Source organism: Akebia trifoliata, chromosome 1 (assembly GCF_017979445.1).
Source record: "Akebia trifoliata isolate Shusen 1 chromosome 1, ASM1797944v1, whole genome shotgun sequence".
NCBI lineage: Eukaryota > Viridiplantae > Streptophyta > Magnoliopsida > Ranunculales > Lardizabalaceae > Akebia > Akebia trifoliata.
Window position 1 is genome coordinate 25,346,988 of NC_141375.1, and position 18,381 is coordinate 25,365,368.

Genomic DNA, 18,381 nt, shown 5'->3' on the forward strand with positions numbered 1-18,381 from the left:
AAAGGGACCTTTTTCACCGTTGGATTGTTGTGTCAATTATATCTAGTATAGATATGTATTTTTCACTGTATTTGTCAATTGTAATTGTGTCTATCCTAATATGGTTTAGTATGAAAATTGTTGCACTAGAAGGGGTTGCTGCTAAGTGGAGCCTTTTCTCGTTGACAACAAGCTGCTATTTTATTATACAATTATACCAAAATGATTATTGCCAGAGTACTAGGTTTTGCTAAAAGACATGGTAGCTTTCAAATTTCTTAGGTGGTGACCCCAAATTTTAATGGCAAGAAGATTTTATGTTTTTTAGGGTTGCTTGTTGATATTTTTAACACTGATAGTGTATATGGTACTATGGTTGTGCAAGCTATCCCTAGCACTATGGGGCTAGCTCCAATGTGACATTGTGTGACATCAATTAGGGTCTCTGTCTTTCTTTCCAATAAAAGAAATCAAGCATCAAGCCTTAATACTTGTAGCATTGTAAAAATATTAGTTTGCTGCTGGGTTTAATTTCCAAATCATCTTTTCAGTCACAATATTTTCACAGCTACCAATACGTATAGTCATTTCATAGTCGTTGGAATGGATTTACATGTCCCGAAGATGTTGGGCCATCGCTACTGCTCTTTAGTTGTACATGGGGTAGTCATTACTTATCAAACTATAAAGTTATTACATTATAACATTTGCTTTAAACACTGGGCAACTGCTTCCTCGTTGTCATGCTTGAGGTCTCCTATGATGTCAGTTGACTCATCCCCTTGGTCTTTCTTTTCTCTGGTAGGCCAACATTTTGTTTTCCTTGATGAGATTTATAAATTTTCCTTATACAGTAATTTCTATTGTGAATGTTTGTAAGAACATCATCGCTTTTTCATGCATTTCAATCACTTTAACATCTTGGACAGTTCCTTGACTATACGCATCTCACCTTTCTTCGTTTTGGTGATTAACTGTTCTAGTTGAAATTGTTGGCCCTCTAGGCCTCTGCTGTGAGTAAATTGTACAGCAGGTGCCGTCAGAATCTCTCTCTCCATTGACTCTTTGTATAGAATTCATCACCTCTCTATTTTGAGGGCAAGTTGTAGACTTGCTTGAGGTTTTACAAGTGCTATGAGGAGTGCTGGTTGGTCTTAACCTTTTCATGTATCTAGCTACCATTGACAACTCAATGCTAGATACTTCAATCTTGGTTTTAATGACATTCTTTGGTATATTCAGTAACATTCTTATTTTATTGATGCAGCACTTCGAAGCAATAATAGAGTCTTTTGGTGGAAAAAGCTTTGCTCTCAAATCTGTCTATCTTTGGGTTTCTCTTATTCTTTTGCCTTTACTATCTTTGATTTGATATAAACATTTCATTTTTTTCCAAAATTTTGTAACGATTAGCTTCATCTAGACTATTTGGATGACATTTTCCTTAAAAAAATGTTATTTTCAAGCCAATAGAGTGAATAATAGATTTATATATCCATTAAATTATGAGATATTGGCAATGACACATGGCTGCTATTGCTACTTGTTAAAGAGAGAGGATAGTGTGGGCTAGTGGTGAGCAAGAAAGTAGCACATGTGCTGCTACATGTGTCAAAGAGATGAAATGAAGTGGAAATCGTTAGTTGAATAACGATATTGAAGGAGTGTTGTATGGAATGAGGTGGTTGTGATGTGTTGCTGCTATTGCAGTCAAATGAGAAAATGGTAGCAAAATGACTGTATAAGAATTAAATGTCATAAGTGGGATGAAAGGGATATGGTAGTGAAGTTATAGCAAAGACTACTATAATCAGTATTAGCGAATGAACTCATCTATTTTCTCTCTATATTGTACCTATACCTTAACTTTTTCATCTAGTATCAGGGTAATGTTATGTTTTTTAGTTAAATTGGTTGTAACACTTAAAAGTATTTCTTTTTTGTTTGATGGATAAAAACTTGGAAGTATGGAAGATGGGTAAAATTTTATTTAATTGATGAGTTTTAAATTTGGTGCATATTAAACTTTGGAATGTGAAGTTGTGACTTGTCATTCTATTTTCTGATATTTTTCTCTTTTATTAAAATTTGTACTATTTATTTGTTTGTAAATTTACTAGTTATCTATTTCAAAAGTGCATGCTCTAGAGGATTATGCCTCAAGCCTCAAGGTATATTGGCATCAATAGTAGTTGTCGTGGCTGTACCACTAAAGTCACATGTCACACTAGCACTCTTCATTTTTTAGTAATAATCATTGTAAGCATAGGAAGCATGGTTCAGGAGGGTGTCAGGCTCATAACAAGGCTGTCCCTCTTGAATGGCATTGCAATTTGCCTGCCCAGGCCCACGAGCCCAGTCTAGACCAGCTTCTAACACAGTAGGATCAGTGTTTTCTTTTGCCATGCATGTGCCTGATGAGTTCCCATTAATCTTATCCGAAGTAATCAGTATTAGCGAATGGGTGTCTTGGTGTCTGATCTATGAACTGTTGCCCCAACACATTAGAAAACAGTGGGGACTGGTGGTGTACTATCAAACATCCTCAATTTGGCTAAATTAAGCTATTTCTCACTTAACCCACAAACATGTGGCTAAGGACAAATCACATATATCAACTTGACTGCTAATCAGCTACCTGTTCCACATCAATGTGACAAATATAGGTACGAATGTAGTGAAGTTGCCATACATGTATCTTTTAAATTATTCTCTAAAGGTGCACAACAATAGTGTTTCGAAAACAAAAAGAACAATGGTAGTTTATTTTGCTCAGATCTATGCCTTGGTTTTAGTCATTTGATCTATATGTTTGCTGACGTTATTCATTCATCTAGTTTTTGAGGTTCTAGTTAATACAGAAATCTATTTCCAGGTTTTTTTATTTCCAAGACTTCTTGCCTTGTTCAATCCCTCTGTCATGTCCAAATGCATTGATATCCGTTGTTTTTTGCTTGATCGTACCATTTGAATTAAAGCTTGCAATAATGTTGGTTGCTATTGTTCATTGTGAATTTTGGACATGTTGCCAAAGATATGGTGCTGCTATTGTTTCTTGACACACGTAACGGTAGAAAACAAGCACAGAAGTGGACCTTATAACCTGCAGAACACCTCTATATGCTTGATACACAAAAGGGTTGCTACTCATGATTCAATATTTACATTGCAAACTAACACAGATTTATACAATTTGATGAGAAAAAAGAGAGCGGAAAAATAGAAAAGAAATGATGCTCAACCTATAATATAATGTTGAGTCATAAAATAATTTAAAAAAAACAGAAAAATAGAAAAGAAATGATGTTCAACCTAACATTGAGTTAGGTTCTTTCTTCCCCATTGAGATAAGTATTGTACTGTTTTATCTTGTTTGGGATTTTGAAACTAGGTTTAATGGATTTCTTTTATTTTCCAGTTTAGTTTGCTAAGATTTGGAGTTTTGTTCTAAGGTATAATGGGTTTCTTTTATTTTTTTTATCGAAACGGAAAAAACATAAGACAGGTGGTCGATAGCCCACAAGAACAGAGCTCTTCATTGATAGTCATATAAGGAATGATGGTTGTGCTCTCACTCTTGAGCTGACTAAATCCCTCGTAAGTTATGTCATTTTTTTGATTAAATTTTTTTTTGAAAAAACTACTTATCATCTTAATGTTTTCATTATTTTGTAGGGTCAATTAAACAATTTTATTAAAGAAGATCCTAGTTTTGCCCATAAAGATATCAATCATGATCTTATTTCCATTATATGTATGACTTATATTATTTAATTTTGATTTTTGATTTTACATATATTATATTAATCGTAGTTGTGCATAAGTGTTTGGGAAAGATAGAAAATGCAGAGTAAAAGGTATGGGGGGTGGAGTTTCAAAGACTTTATTACGTTATACAACTCGAAGTCGAAATTATACGGATAAATTTGAAAGTGACATGATTAACTTAACTCAACTAGTTCATGCACTGATGAAAGATAAGAAGAAGAACAAGCACAAGAAGAAAAAATCATCTACATTTAAAATTGGAAGTCCTTCTACTCAGGTAAGATGTAAAAACATTTTAGTTTTAGAGGTTCTTCATTTAATTTTTCAATAATATTTAATTCATATAAATGATGGATTTCAGCTTACATATCTAATCATAAACAATAATTTTATTTTATAGGTGATGTTAGATTCCACAATTCCTAATAAGCGAGGAGGTAAAGACCCACTATTAGAACCATTACCATTATTAAATAATGGTAGGATATGCTTATTGATGAACTTTAGAAGGAATGTGATCTATGCTAAAGGAGCACTAGTAGATCTTGAGAAGTCAAATATGAAGTATTATTCAATTTGTATCGATGAGATCATTGACTTTTCAGCTAAGCTAATAATGGATAGAACTGGACCCCAATGGACTTTACTTGATATTCTTTGTGGTGAGGTGATTAGATGACCTAGGAGTCACTGTCGTGTATTTTGAGAGACTAATGTTTTGTTAACATTTTGATAACACATTTTCACATATAACTACCTTATATTACTTAGATAAGTAATTTTTGTTTGTAACATGTTAAATCAATTTTTTTTTAAATCTTATTATTTTTTGATACTATGAATTGAATGTTAATTGGTATGGATGGGATGTGAATGGATGGGGATGAGAATAGATGGGATGTGAGTGTGGATGTAGATGGGATGGGAGAAGAGGGGAGGCAAAAGTACTAGGATGGGATATGGATATGAATGTGATTTTTTTCGCAGGTATAGGTTGAAGGCAAAAGCATTTGGGCACGTAAAAAAGTGATGATTGGACTTTAAAATAATTCGATGGTCTCAAACCGTCGAAAATATGAAAAATCCCAAATTCGACGGTTTTGGGCCGTCGAATTGATGAAAATTCTATGGTTCTAAACTGCCGAATTTCTTTTCGACTGGCCCAATTATGGTTATCTTCAAATCTGAAAATTTTATATGATATTCGAATTCGATAGATATCCTTAATACACTATTTGAATTCGAATCCAATTTTCTTATTGAATATCCAAAAATATCCGATTTGAATTCGAATAACATGTGGAGAGAAAAATAAAAATCTCGATTTTTCTTTAATCCAACTAATTTTTCATAATTAAAATTAAAAAAAATAAAAATAAAAAAAATCCTCATCTTCATTTGTATCATAATCAAAAGAAAGAAAATACCTTGTGTTCAATATTATATATATATTCAGATCGAATATTATTGGATTTAATATGTAAATATCCGATATCCGAAATTTTCAAATAATATCTAATTTTTTGAATTTGAATTCAAATCGGATTTGGATTTTCAACTATCTATTGACACCCCTAGACCCCCTAAGGCTTAGGCAGGCTAGATAGGGAGCGAACCCAGTTAGTCTTGCCATCTCAACTAACCCTCGGTGGGTTTGATTGCATTTGCTACTTCTGCAAATTAGTGACTATATAAATTGTGGTTGGAGAGATATTTAGAAATGGAGACATATGATTACCCCAAAGATTTGAAAATTCACATGTTGAAATACATTGCAATAACCAGAAATTACAGGAATTCAGATTAATATGAGGGGGTTCATCTCTTAGGCCTTACCTAGCATTTCTAACAATCTTGCTTGGGAATACACCTAAATTACTCACAAATGTAATAAAGTTGTTATCATAGTGTTTAATAAATTGCATCCACTAGATCTAATCTCTTGAAAAAGATTTTAAATCGAACTATTAGAAATCATTCTTTAGGACAATTCTATAATCAATTGATGAACATCACAAATCAAATTGATCATTTTTTTGGTAGATTCACCGAAGGATGGACCACGTATCCATGAGGTCAGTCGGTCATAAGAAATGCCACGTAGCATAAAATGGGATGCCACAAGACCTTGATTATATAACTGTTTAAAATAATTGTCCAAGTCAAAAAGTAGCTTAGATCCCTTTTTGCTAAACAATATGGAGACGCATATCATGGAATTGAGATTTGCTGTTTCGAAAGTAATGTGCTAAGCTGCTGAACCAATGTGCTAAGCTTAAGTGGCTTTTCTGTAGTAACTTTTCAATACACATGGTGTCGTGCCATTGGTTCATCAGTTTAGCATATAACATGCAAAATTGCAAATCTTTGATCCATTTCATACACTATATATATATGGGAAATGTTTAGCACCAAACATTTTGGCAAAACATTTTTCAAAACATAGTTTAGAAGTTTTGGAATTGGCTGATTTTTGGTGAGGATGATCTCTACAGTGAGGAGATCATCATCACCAAAAATCAGCCCATTCCAAAACTTCTAACCCCATCAAAAATGATTTACAAAAAATGAACGGTCCACAATTTTTCAACTTGTAAATATAGGGCTAGAAATTTTGAAATGGGCTGATTTTTGGTGAGGATGATCTCCTCACCGTAGAGATCATCCTCACAAAAAAAATCAGCCCATTCCAAAACTTCTAACCCATGAAGGACAAAAATGGTTGGCTAAAATGTTTGGTGCTGAACGGGACCCTATATATATATATAACAAACTTAGAGTGATTTTTTGTTCATAGAATTTCTTGTCACCATGCTCACAAGCTCTCTAGCGTGTGCCACATCAAGAATAACCAGGGTAATTTTGTAAATTAGGGATGTCATTTTAATACACATCAGCACATGTGTTGGGTGGATCCCGGATGCCGTAAGCAATTATTTTTTTTTTTTTAAATTAATTATATAATAAAATATTTTATTTATTTATGGGCAAGTTGGACTTGGGCCCACAGACCATGTCATTTGTGGGTAAGCTGGACTTGCTTTTCAAAATGTCAAATCAACTGAATTATGGGTCTAACAGTCCATATGATAAAAGTATCATGGGATCACACATACAAATAGGCGTCTATACAAGCATGACTTAGATATAAAGAGTTCTTGAAGACAAACAAAGGCAAGATGGATATTATTGATGTGGAGGGAGGAAGTGAGTTACTTAAAGCTCAAGCTCACATATGGAAACACATAGGTAAATTCGTAAGCTCCATGTCACTCAAGTGTGCAGTTCAACTTGGCATACCAGACATCATACACAACCATCACCAACCCATCACCCTCTCACAATTAGTAAAATCACTTCCAATCCCCCAATCGAAATCTGATTGTGTGTATCGACTCATGCGCATGTTGGTTCACTCTGGCTTCTTCGCCCAACAAAAAATTGATGGAGATCAACAACAAGAAGGATATGTGCTCACACCTTCATCTACGCTTCTCTTAAAGGACCACGCTACGAGTTTGTCACCATTCTTGCGACTGGTGCTAGACCCGGTCATTATAACACCTTGTCATTCCTTAAGTGATTGGTTCCAAGGGAGTGAGCTTACACCATTCGAGATGGCACACGGAAAGGGCCTTTGGGACTATGGGACACAACGTCCTGAGTTCAGCAAGTTATTCAATGATGCCATGGCTTGCGATGCTCAATTGGTGGTCACTGTAGTTATTAATGAATGCAAGGCGATGTTTGGAAGATTGAAGTCATTGGTTGATGTAGGGGGTGGCACTGGAACTGTGGCCAGGGCCATTGCTGAGGCCTTCCCACACTTGAAATGCACTGTGTTTGACCTTCCTCATGTTGTTGTTACCTTGCAAGGGAGTAAGAACTTGGAATTTGTAGAAGGGGATATGTTTGAGTCTATCCCTCCAGCAGATGCAATTTTACTCAAGGTATAAATGGTACATCCCTATTTTATCTTAATTTGAAAAAATTCTATTGCCACACAGACTTTTACTAACGCCACCTGAATTCATCAGTAAATCACCAAAGAATTAATTTCTTGATCTTGGATTCCATTTTTTTAATATTATTATCATGGGCTTGATAAATATGGGTGGGTTCCAAACACATGTCAAGCTAACTTTTGGTGGGCTGCTGGACCAAACATTCATGGATTAATGATCCTTAATTTTGTGAGATATTTATGAAAAAGTGATCAATTTTTGAGGAATTTACGATTCCGACTCACTGTTCAGTTTAATTACCAAAATGTGAACAATAACGAATTTAGAGGTTTTTAAAGTGACAATTTCACTTTAAACCTGCAAAATTGTCACTTTGTTTTGATTTTTTTTTTAATAACAAAAATGTGACTGTTCACATTTTGGTAATTAAAATGAATAGTGAGCCGGAAATGTAAATAACTCATTTTCAGCCCACGACATAGTAATTCACCCTAAATTCATACCATGTGGTGCTCCAAAGAGTTTGGTCACTTTACATACTCTTCCAAACCCTTAGATTTATGAATTTTTATACTGATTAGTGATTTCGAGGATTTTTTTCCATTGTGGGCTTGGAACCCATCCATGAGTAAAGTTTCGAAAACAATATATTTTGATTGTACTCAGACACGTCTATCAACAGTGGATTATGCATGATTGGCCTGATGAAGAATGCGTGAAGATATTGAAGCGAAGCAAGGAAGCGATTATTTCCTCCAAAGAAGAGGGAGGAAAGGTGATTATAATAGATATGGTAGTAGATGATAAAAAAGGGAAATATGAAGAAATTGAAACACAACTCTTTTTTGATATACTGGTGATGGTTTTGCTGAATGGAAAAGAGAGAACTGAGAAAGAATGGGAGCAGCTGTTCTTAGAGTCGGGCTTCACTCACTATAAGATCACTCCAATTCTGGGTTTGAGGTCCCTCATTGAGGTTTTCCCTTGATTAGGTCTATTACCTTATTGTACATATGTGTTTCTAAGTTAGTTCTTGTATGCTGGGTTTAAGGTCTCTCATCAAGGTTTTCCTTCAAGAGGTCTATTACCATATTGTACATGTGTGTTTCTAAGTTAGTTCTTGTATGATGTATCCTTGTTAGCTTGCTTTAATAAATTCTTCTCATACCTAAAAAGAAAAAGAAATTATAATAATTGATTTTGGCTGATAAATCTAGGGTGGAATACCATGGATTTTTTGTTGTGCGAAAACGTAAAACAAATAAAATGAACAATGAACAAGAAGTTAAATGCAAACAAAATAGAGAAAAAAAAATAAAAATAGAATAAGCGATTTACGTGATTTTGCAAGATGCCTACGTCCACAGGCAGTGATGATCAATCCACAATCTTCAACAAGATTTTTACAAAGCTCATGAGAAACCCTAGTCCTCTGTTACACCCATTATCACTCTCTCTCTTTGGTGGCTCTCTCTTACACATTAAGAATGAACCTTAAAAATACGCTTTATATACTTATGGTTGCAAAAAGCAGAAAACAGGTTGAATCAAAACCCCAACCAAATGGGTTTAAATTCTCCAACACTTCTGCGAACGGGTGAAATAGGCCATTAACGGATCATCAAGAATTCGGGTTGAATTCATGACAATTCTCTGACACTTTTGTGAATAATTAACATTATTTTTGTTACCCTTTTATTTTGGAGTAAAGGGGGGAGGGGAGTTAGGCCTTTATGATGTTGTAACACACCACTAGGGTCCTTAGCCAACATCCAGGGTGATCTAATTTGTGGTAGCTTCTTTCTTTTAGGGCCTCAGGCCCTTAGGTAGTCTTGTGCCAAGTTGATCATTCTCTTTATTCGATTGATTCCTATTCTGTGACAACTTCACTCCGACTTGAACTTGATATATAAGTGATTTTTACTGTGCAATCTGTCGATAGTGACACTAGAAATGGATTTCAAAAATGTCTGTACTTTTCACTTGACCCATGACCTTGATCTTACTTTTCAAAATGTCAAATCAACTGAATTATTGATCTAGAAGTCCATATGATAAAATTATCTTGGGGTCACACCAAATTTATACAGGAGTGGAAAAAGTTGTCGTCTTTAAATTACATACACATATCTACTTCAAATAATGGCCTAAATTGAGAAAGTAGATTGTGTTCTTTTGACAAAATAATGAGGTGCATTTCAGGCGATATACTGAGACCACACCAAATTTATACAGGAGTGGAAAATGTTGCTTCAAACATACAACTTTGGTGATTCAAACAGCCAATGAGTATATCATGAAATATGTGGAACTTGAGTACATATATATGGGAAATGTTTAGCACCCAACCATTTGCCCAACCATTTTTGTCTTACTTGGGTTAGAAGTTTTGAAATGGGCTGATTTTTGGTGAAGATGATCTCTAGGGTGAGGAGATCATCTTCACCAAAAATCAGCCCATTCCAAAACTTCTAACTCCATCACAAATTCTTTACAAAAAATGGATGGTCTATGATTTTTCAACTTGTAAACAAGGGGTTGGAAGTTTTGGAATGTCTCCTCACCAAAAATCAGTCCAGTCCAAAATGGAGATCATCCTCACCAAAAATCAGCTCATTCCAAAACTTCTAACCCATGTAAGACAAAAATGGTTGGGCAAATTGTTGAGTAAATGGCTGGGTGCCGAAGGGGACTCTATATATATATATATATATAGAGTCGTTCGGCATCAGTCTCATTATTAGTCGTTTTACCCTACAAAATACAGCTGTCCATCTTCCGTGATCCAATGGACCAAATCGTCCCCATAAACTCTCAACACATGATCACGCGATCACTTAAAATTCAACAGAAATTATGGATACCTCCCTGTGCAAGAAACTCGATTTTTAGAACCACCTTCGGAGCTTTTTTTTAACCTCTTTATGCTTCAAATCTTCAACGAGGAGACTATGCAAACATCACTCTCTCTCTCTCTCTCATGTTCTCCCTCTCCTTCTCACGTTTTACTTTTTATTGTTGTTGATCTATACCTCACTAGATTTCCCCTTTTTAGATTTTCAGAAACTCATAGTTCTAGCTACATATCAAGAGCACCCAACAAAGCAAAATCAATATTTTTATATTCTTTAATTGTTAAAATGAGAGAAACCGAGATTTATTGATTAATATGTGATTTGGTATTTTTATCCAAAAGTCAGAATGAGGCCTTAAAATATGTAAATATTTAGGCAAAATTTACCAATACTATCCCTTTTCTAAGAGTGAGAAGTGAGAGAAAATATTAAGTGCTTCAAATAAGTAGTTTGGAATGTTTTTTATTGTTGGTTGATTTGATCCAATTTCCCTATTTGGGTGATTTGGGTGCCCTAGTATCCAAATTTTCGTTACATCCACGATGCCCGATAAACTGATAGAGAGGTCGAGGCAGATTCTAAATCAATGAAATGGCATCAATTCAGGATCATGGATCAATTAATTAATGGTGGAGCCTTCCCTTCTCAATATATGATTTAATTATTATAAAATTTTAACCATGATTATTGATTACAAAGTGAACCTTGAACTTTCCCTTGCCTTAGATTTACACAAATCTCACTGACAAAGACAACTCCATAATTTAATTGTTTGTTGTATAGAATAAACAAAAATTTGGAGTTGTTACTTTATCATGAAACATGTAAAACTTAAAAAAATGCACTATAAGGTTACACTTTAAATATTTAATTTCTTTTTTGATTTTTCTTTTCTGGTTTGGCGGGGAACACATAACAACCCACCCGACACGTGTACAATAGGTAAATAGTCACCATTTTTTATGGAGGCCCAATAGAAATTTGAAGTCATAACCTAAGGAGCAAATCCGGTCAATCTTGCCATCTCAACTAACCCCTGGTGGGTTCTTTACTCAATCTTTCCACTACTATATATATAAAATACATCTATACAGGCATGACTTGGATCCGAGGAGTGTTTTAAAAAAAAAAAAACCAACAACAATGTGAAGATGGAGATTATTAATGTGGAGGGAGGAAATGAGTTACTTAAAACTCAAACTCACATACGGAAACATGTACTTAACTTCATAAGCTCCATGTCACTCAAGTATGCAGTTCAACTAGGAATACCTGACATCATACACAACCATCACCAACCTATTGCTTTTTCAAGAATACCCCTTCAACTTTATCACTTTTTCTTTTTCGATTCAGAGCAATTCTTTCACTGTAAATCAATCACTTCAATTAATAGTTCAATAACCAGTCCACTTTAGCTTATTTTTTGAAAAATTTAGCCCATTTTTGAACATTCGCCAAGTAATTAAGAGATTGTTTTTTAGTGTTGTTCATATAAATATAAAACAACGTCTAAAGATTTAAGATGTGATGATCAATATTAAATAAGATTTTGTGATTATTAATTAGAGTATTAGTTTTCTTGCAAGTTATTAAAATGTTTCGAGATGCATAGAATCATATACAAGACGTGAAAATCGGAAAATTCACGGGGGCTCACAAATTTTAGATGTTCCCCATATTCGATGGCTTACAACAGTCGAATTTCTCCCATCCTTCATTGATTTGATTGTTTCAGCTCATCGAAAACAGTTCGACAATGATTGATCCATTGAATTCTATGGCCTTGGCCATTGAATTTGGTTTTTTTTTTTTTCACATTGTGATATTTATGGTGGTGGGTTTACCTTTTATTAACACACTTTTTATTTAAATGAATCTCACTGAGATCAAGATCATTCGGGAATTTCAGTTTATTTGAACTCTTCACATGTAGCATCTACAACTAATCTAATTTGTAATATATATTTGTATGGGTGGCGTTCTTTTGACGAAATCCTAGACAACATTCTAGACAAAGCATTTTGTCTTATATGGGCTAAAATTTTTATAATGGGCTGATTTTTTGTGAGGATGATCTCTATGGTGAGAAAATCATCCTCAGAAAAAATCAGCCAATTCTAAAATTTCTAATCTAGTTTATAAGATGAAGAATCGTGAAACGTCAATTTCTACCGTTAGTTTGTAACCACTTTTCATGGGGTTAGAAGTTTCAGAATTGGCTGATTTTTTATGAGGATGATGTATTAATTCTAGAGATCCTCCTCACAAAAAATCAGTCCATTCTGAAACTTTGAAGAGAAACAAAGGCAAGATGGAGATTATTCATGTGGAGGGAGGAAATGAGTTACTTAAAGCTCAAGCTCACATATGGAAGCACATATTTAACTTCATAAGCTCCATGCCACTCAAGTGTGCAGTTCAATTTGGCATACCAGACATCATACACAACCATCACCAACCCACCACCGTCTCACAATTAGTAAAATCACTTCCCATCCCCCAATCGAAATCCGATTGTGTGTACCTGACTCATGCGCATATTGGTTCACTCTCACTACGTGAAAACTGGAAAATTCGACAAATTTTTTTGACAGGCCAAGGCTTATGAATTTTAGAAACTTAATTTTGATAGTTTAGGACCGTAGAAATTCTTGATGTTCCCAGATTTGATGGTTTAAAACTGTCGAATTTCTCCATCCTTCATTAATTTGACAGTTTCAGCCCGTCAAAAAAAATATTTGACAATGAAAAATTCGACACCAATTCGACCTCTTGGTCCGTCGAATTTTATGAAATTTGACGGCTCAAGGCCATCAAATTTGAGCCTTTTTCACATTGTGTCTGGCTTCTTCGCCCAACAAAACATTGATGGAGATCAACAAGAAGAAGGATATGTGCTCACAACTTCATCTATGCTTCTCTTAAAGGACCACGCTTCAAGGTTATCCCCATTCTTGCTAATGGCGCTAGACCCGGTCCTGAAAACACCTTGCCATTTAGTAAGTGGCTGGTTCCAGGAGAGTGAGCTTAAACCGTTCAAGATGGCACACGGAAGGGGCTTTTGGGACACAACGTCCTGAGTTTGGCAAGTTATTCAATAATGCCATGGCTTGCAATGCTCGATTGGTGATCACTGTGGTTATTAATGAATGTAAGGAGATGTTTGGGGTATTGAAGTCACTGGTTGATGTAGGGGGTGGCACTGGAATTGTGGCCAGGGCCATTGCTGAGGCCTAGAGTCCATTCTCAAACTTTTAATAAAATTAATATAAATTTATTTAACTCATTTGAGTCCATTCTCAAAATTTTGAGTTGACTCAATTTGATGGACATTTGATCTTAGTCATATAATTTTTTTTTTTCCTTTTTAAATTTGATCATTTTTCATTAATCTTTAAGAGAAGACCAAGATTAAGGGGTTTTGTCTTTTGTTTCCTTTTTAATTTTGATTATTTTTCATTAATCTTTAAGAGAAGACCAAGATTAAGGGGTTTTGTAGTCAATTTTAAAAGACATGGGTATCTCAAATATTCACCAAAATGTGAAAGGGTTCAAACACACGGTTTCCAAACTTCTAAACCTATGGAAGGGTAATTCAGGTATTTTATAAAATAATGTTTTAATTTGGCCGAGAAAACCTTATGGTACATACTTTCAATAAGTAAGCCTTACCAGTCATTTCCCCTAAAATTTATTTATGATATAATGTCTTACAAAAGCCTATAAAAGTATAACTTATCAATAACATTATTATACGTATACATTTTTGGTGTGTGTTTTTAGGTACTAAATAATTTGGTGGTTTACACGCATGCCAATGCTTTTTCTTTTCCTTTCCGTGGAGTCCATCATGCGATCAACATAATTTATCTTACTGAGAAATTGATGTCTTACTCCATGATTAGTCGTCTAGTTACCTCTATCTTTTAGGTCCGATAAAAATCAAAATTATGGTCTAATCGGTGAAACGATGTGAATTCAAATTATGAATCAATTGTGAGTCTTCCCTCCCCAAAAAATTGATCAATCAGAATATTTCCTTACCTGAATAGGTACTTAGATTTGACAAATCTTACTGATTAATACAATTTTGTGATTTAATTATTTGCTAGGTAGAAGAAACAAAAACGTGGAGCCATGAGTATTTAATGAAACACATACAACAAATCGATCAATTATGAATATTATTATTGCAATGCTAACTTAAAATATTTAATTTCTTTATTGGATAATTATGTCTAGTGACTAGTCATGACTATGTCATCCACAATAGAAAATATTGGGGTCTTTGTTATAGAGAAATTGGGAAGTTTTGGATAGGGATGTGAATGGATATCCATTTAAACGAAATCGTAAGCTTGAATCATAATTGAAAATCCCAATTCCGGATCCTTTTTTATTGGAGTCGATTAGAGTCATCAGGTCTCTTGGAATCGAACAAATTAATAATCGTTATTATCGATAGGAACCATGAATTAGATTTGTTTAAGGAGAATTTTTTTGATGATTCTAGTTCCCTGTGTTTCCAATAATTTGACAACCAAAACTGATAAAATTTAAAAGTTCTGCTAGGTTACTTTAGGAATTGAACGAGAACCAACCCATTAACATCCCTATTTTGGACAATTTTTATGTATTTTAAGTCCCTCTCTCTGTATGTCTCAAAGGAATGACACAACCACAACCAGTTGTTGAAACTGAATTAAGAAGATTCACAAGAGAGCGTCAGCCATCTACTAGATATCCTCCTCATGAGTATGTGATGCTTACTGACGGGGGAGAGCCAGAAACTTATTAAGAAGCTATCTCACTTGAGAAGAAGAAAGATTGGTTGAAAGCTATGCAAGAAGAGATGAATTCCTTATATGAGAATCACACTTATGACTTGGTAAAGTTATCTCAAGGCAAGAAAGTTTTAAAGAATAAATGGGTTTACAGGTTGAAGACTGAAAATAATAGCTCACAAAGGTACAAGGCTCGGTTGGTTGTGAAGGGTTTCAGTTAGAAGAAAGGTATTGACTTTGAAGAAATTTTCTCACCAGTGGTGAAGATGTCTTTTATCCGAGTTGTTCTTGGTTTAGCAGCTCGCTTGAACTTGGAGATTGAACAACTTGATGTAAAAACTGCATTTCTTCTTGGTGATTTAGAAGAAGAAATTTTTATGGAGCAGCTTGAGGGATTCAAAGTCAAAGGGAAAGAGCATCTTGCGTGTAAACTGAACAAAAATTTATATGGGTTTAAGCAAGCATCAAGGCAGTGGTACAAGAAGTTCGACTCTTTTATGGTGAGCCATGGGTATAACAAAACAACTATTGATCATTGTGTGTTTATAAAGCATTATTCTAGTGATGATTTCATCATCCTTTTGCTTTATGTCGATGATATGTTGATTGTTGGCCATGATGCTATTAAAGTTGAAAAGTTGAAAAAAGAGCTTAGTAAGTCTTGTGCCATGAAAGATTTGGGATCGGCAAAGCAGATTCTTGGCATGAAGATTTCTCGTGATAGGAGAAATGGAAAGCTCTGATTATCTCAAGAAAGCTACACTGAGAAAGTTCTAGAAAGATTCAACATGGGTAAAGCCAATGCCGTGTCATCTCCACTTGCAGGTCATTTCAAACTTACTATCGAGCAATGTCCTTCAAGTAGGAAAGAGAAACAAGAAATGAGTAAAGTTCCTTATTCATCCGCAGTTGGAAGTTTGATGTATGCTATGGTGTGTATGAGGTCAGATATTGCTCACGTAGTTGGAGTGATTAGTTGATTCCTATCTAATTCGGGTAAGGATCATTGAGAAGCAGTGAAATGGATACTTAGGTATCTCAGAAGTACTTCAAGGGTGTGCTTGTGTTTTGGAAATGGTGAACTTGTATTAGATGGTTATACATATGCAGATATGGCAGGAGATGTTGATACTAGAAAGTCTACTTCGAAACTCTTGATGACTTTTGTAGGGGGAGCAATTTCTTGGCAGTCCAAGTTACAGAAGTGTGTTGCTCTATCCACCACGAAAGCTGAGTATATTGCAGTAATTGAAGCTTGCAAGGAAGCTTTGTGGATGAAGAAGTTCTTATAATAACTAGGCTTGCAACAGGGGAAATACATTGTTTATTGTGATAGTCAAAGTGCAATCCATCTTTCCAAGAACTTGACGTTTCATTCGAGATTCAAGCATATTGATGTTCGTTATCATTGGAATCGGGATATGCTTGATGCTAAGGAGTTACAGTTGGAGAAAGTGAATAGTAGTCAGAATGGCTCAGACATGTTTACAAAGATTTTGCCAAAGGAGAAGCTGGAAGCTTGTAGGCGAAGAGCGGGCTTGGTAGAGCCCCCCACATGAGATGGAGGGGGAGATTTGTTGGGTTGGGTCCACCTTATGTGGGCCACCCAAAAGAATAAGGGCAAAGCCCATTCAACTTAAAATTAAAAAAAAAAGAAAAAAAAAAGAAAAAAAAAGAAAAAAAAAAAAAGAAAAAGGGGCAGCAGTTGGTTCTTTAGCTGGGGCTGCTGTTTTTGGGTTACAAGAAAGGAGAAAAGAAAAGAGCAGGGTTGAAAGAAAGAGAAAAGAAAGGGGGTGGACTTTGGAGAGTTAGGGCAAAAAGATTAAAGGGCAAACTTTGCCGATTTGGCTCAAATTTGGAGTGGAGAATCCTTGTAATAATCTCTACAACTCTACCGATTTATTTTTCCAGATTAGCTTCTCTTTTTCATCTCTATTGAGAGATTTCATTGGTGAGACCTAAATTTTTCCCTTTTTTATTTTCTTGTGGAATCCATCTTTATTAGATGATGTTTATTGTATTGTTGAACCAAGAATAGGTATTCTTGATGATGATTATAATCTTGTAAGCCTCTAGATTGATCTTGAGGGAACTTTGGTGTAACCCATTATTGTTGATAGTGGAAGACTTGGGTGTGGACTACCGAGACAAGTCCCATGGTTTTTACCTTCACTTTGAAGGGTTTTCCACGCTAAAAATCTTGTGTTGCTTGTGATTGTTTATTTTGCTTAGTTGGATTATCTTGCACTTAGATTGGTATTATTTGGTATAATGGTGGTGTTGATATTGATTGAATATTTTTAGCCTATTTTTGTCATTCAAAGTGGGAAAGGGTTTAATTTTCGCTGTGATTATATTACACATTGTGTGGTAGTTTTCCCAACAATATTTAACTTCATAATCTCTGTGCCACTCAAGTGTGCAGTTCAACTTGGCATACCAGACATCATACACAACCATTACCAACCCATCACCCTCTCACAATTAGTAAAATCACTTCCAATCCCCCAATCGAAATCCAATTGTGTGTACCTGACTCATGCGCATATTGGTTCACTCTGGCTTCTTCGCCCAACAAAAAATTAATGGAGATCAACAAGAAGAAGGATATGTGCTCACAACTTCATCTACGCTTCTCTTAAAGGACCACGTTACGAGTTTATCACCATTCTTGCTAATGGCGCTAGACCCGGTCATGATAACACCTTGCCATTTCTTAAGTGGTTGGTTCCAGGGGAGTGAGCTTAGACCGTTCGAGATGGCACACGGAAGGGGCTTTTGGACACAACGTCTTGAGTTCGGCAAGTTATTCAATGATGCCATGGCTTGCGATGCTTGATTGGTGATCACTATAGTTATTAATGAATGTAAGGTAAGGTTTACATTTTAATATTAAAATCGGTAATTTACAATTTTTGGAATTGATATATTTTTATTAAAGTGGGGAAAAAATTCATTATTTTATAAAACAGAACTCTTTTTTAAAACTGTTTTACTGAAATTAAAATTTTATACAATATCAAGAAT

The 18,381-nt window shown here is 34.9% G+C and overlaps 1 protein-coding gene across 1 annotated transcript; it reads left to right on the forward strand.

Moving 5' to 3' along the window:
* Window positions 1-6,895: 6,895 nt before the first annotated feature.
* Window positions 6,896-8,921, forward strand: LOC147411209 (trans-resveratrol di-O-methyltransferase-like). Its single transcript, XM_086450047.1, has 2 exons — window positions 6,896-7,697; window positions 8,395-8,921. Exons 1-2 carry the CDS (start codon window positions 6,927-6,929, stop codon window positions 8,698-8,700), a joined length of 1,077 nt encoding a protein of 358 aa, XP_086306173.1. The 5' UTR covers window positions 6,896-6,926; the 3' UTR covers window positions 8,701-8,921.
* The last annotated feature ends 9,460 nt before the right edge of the window (window positions 8,922-18,381 follow it).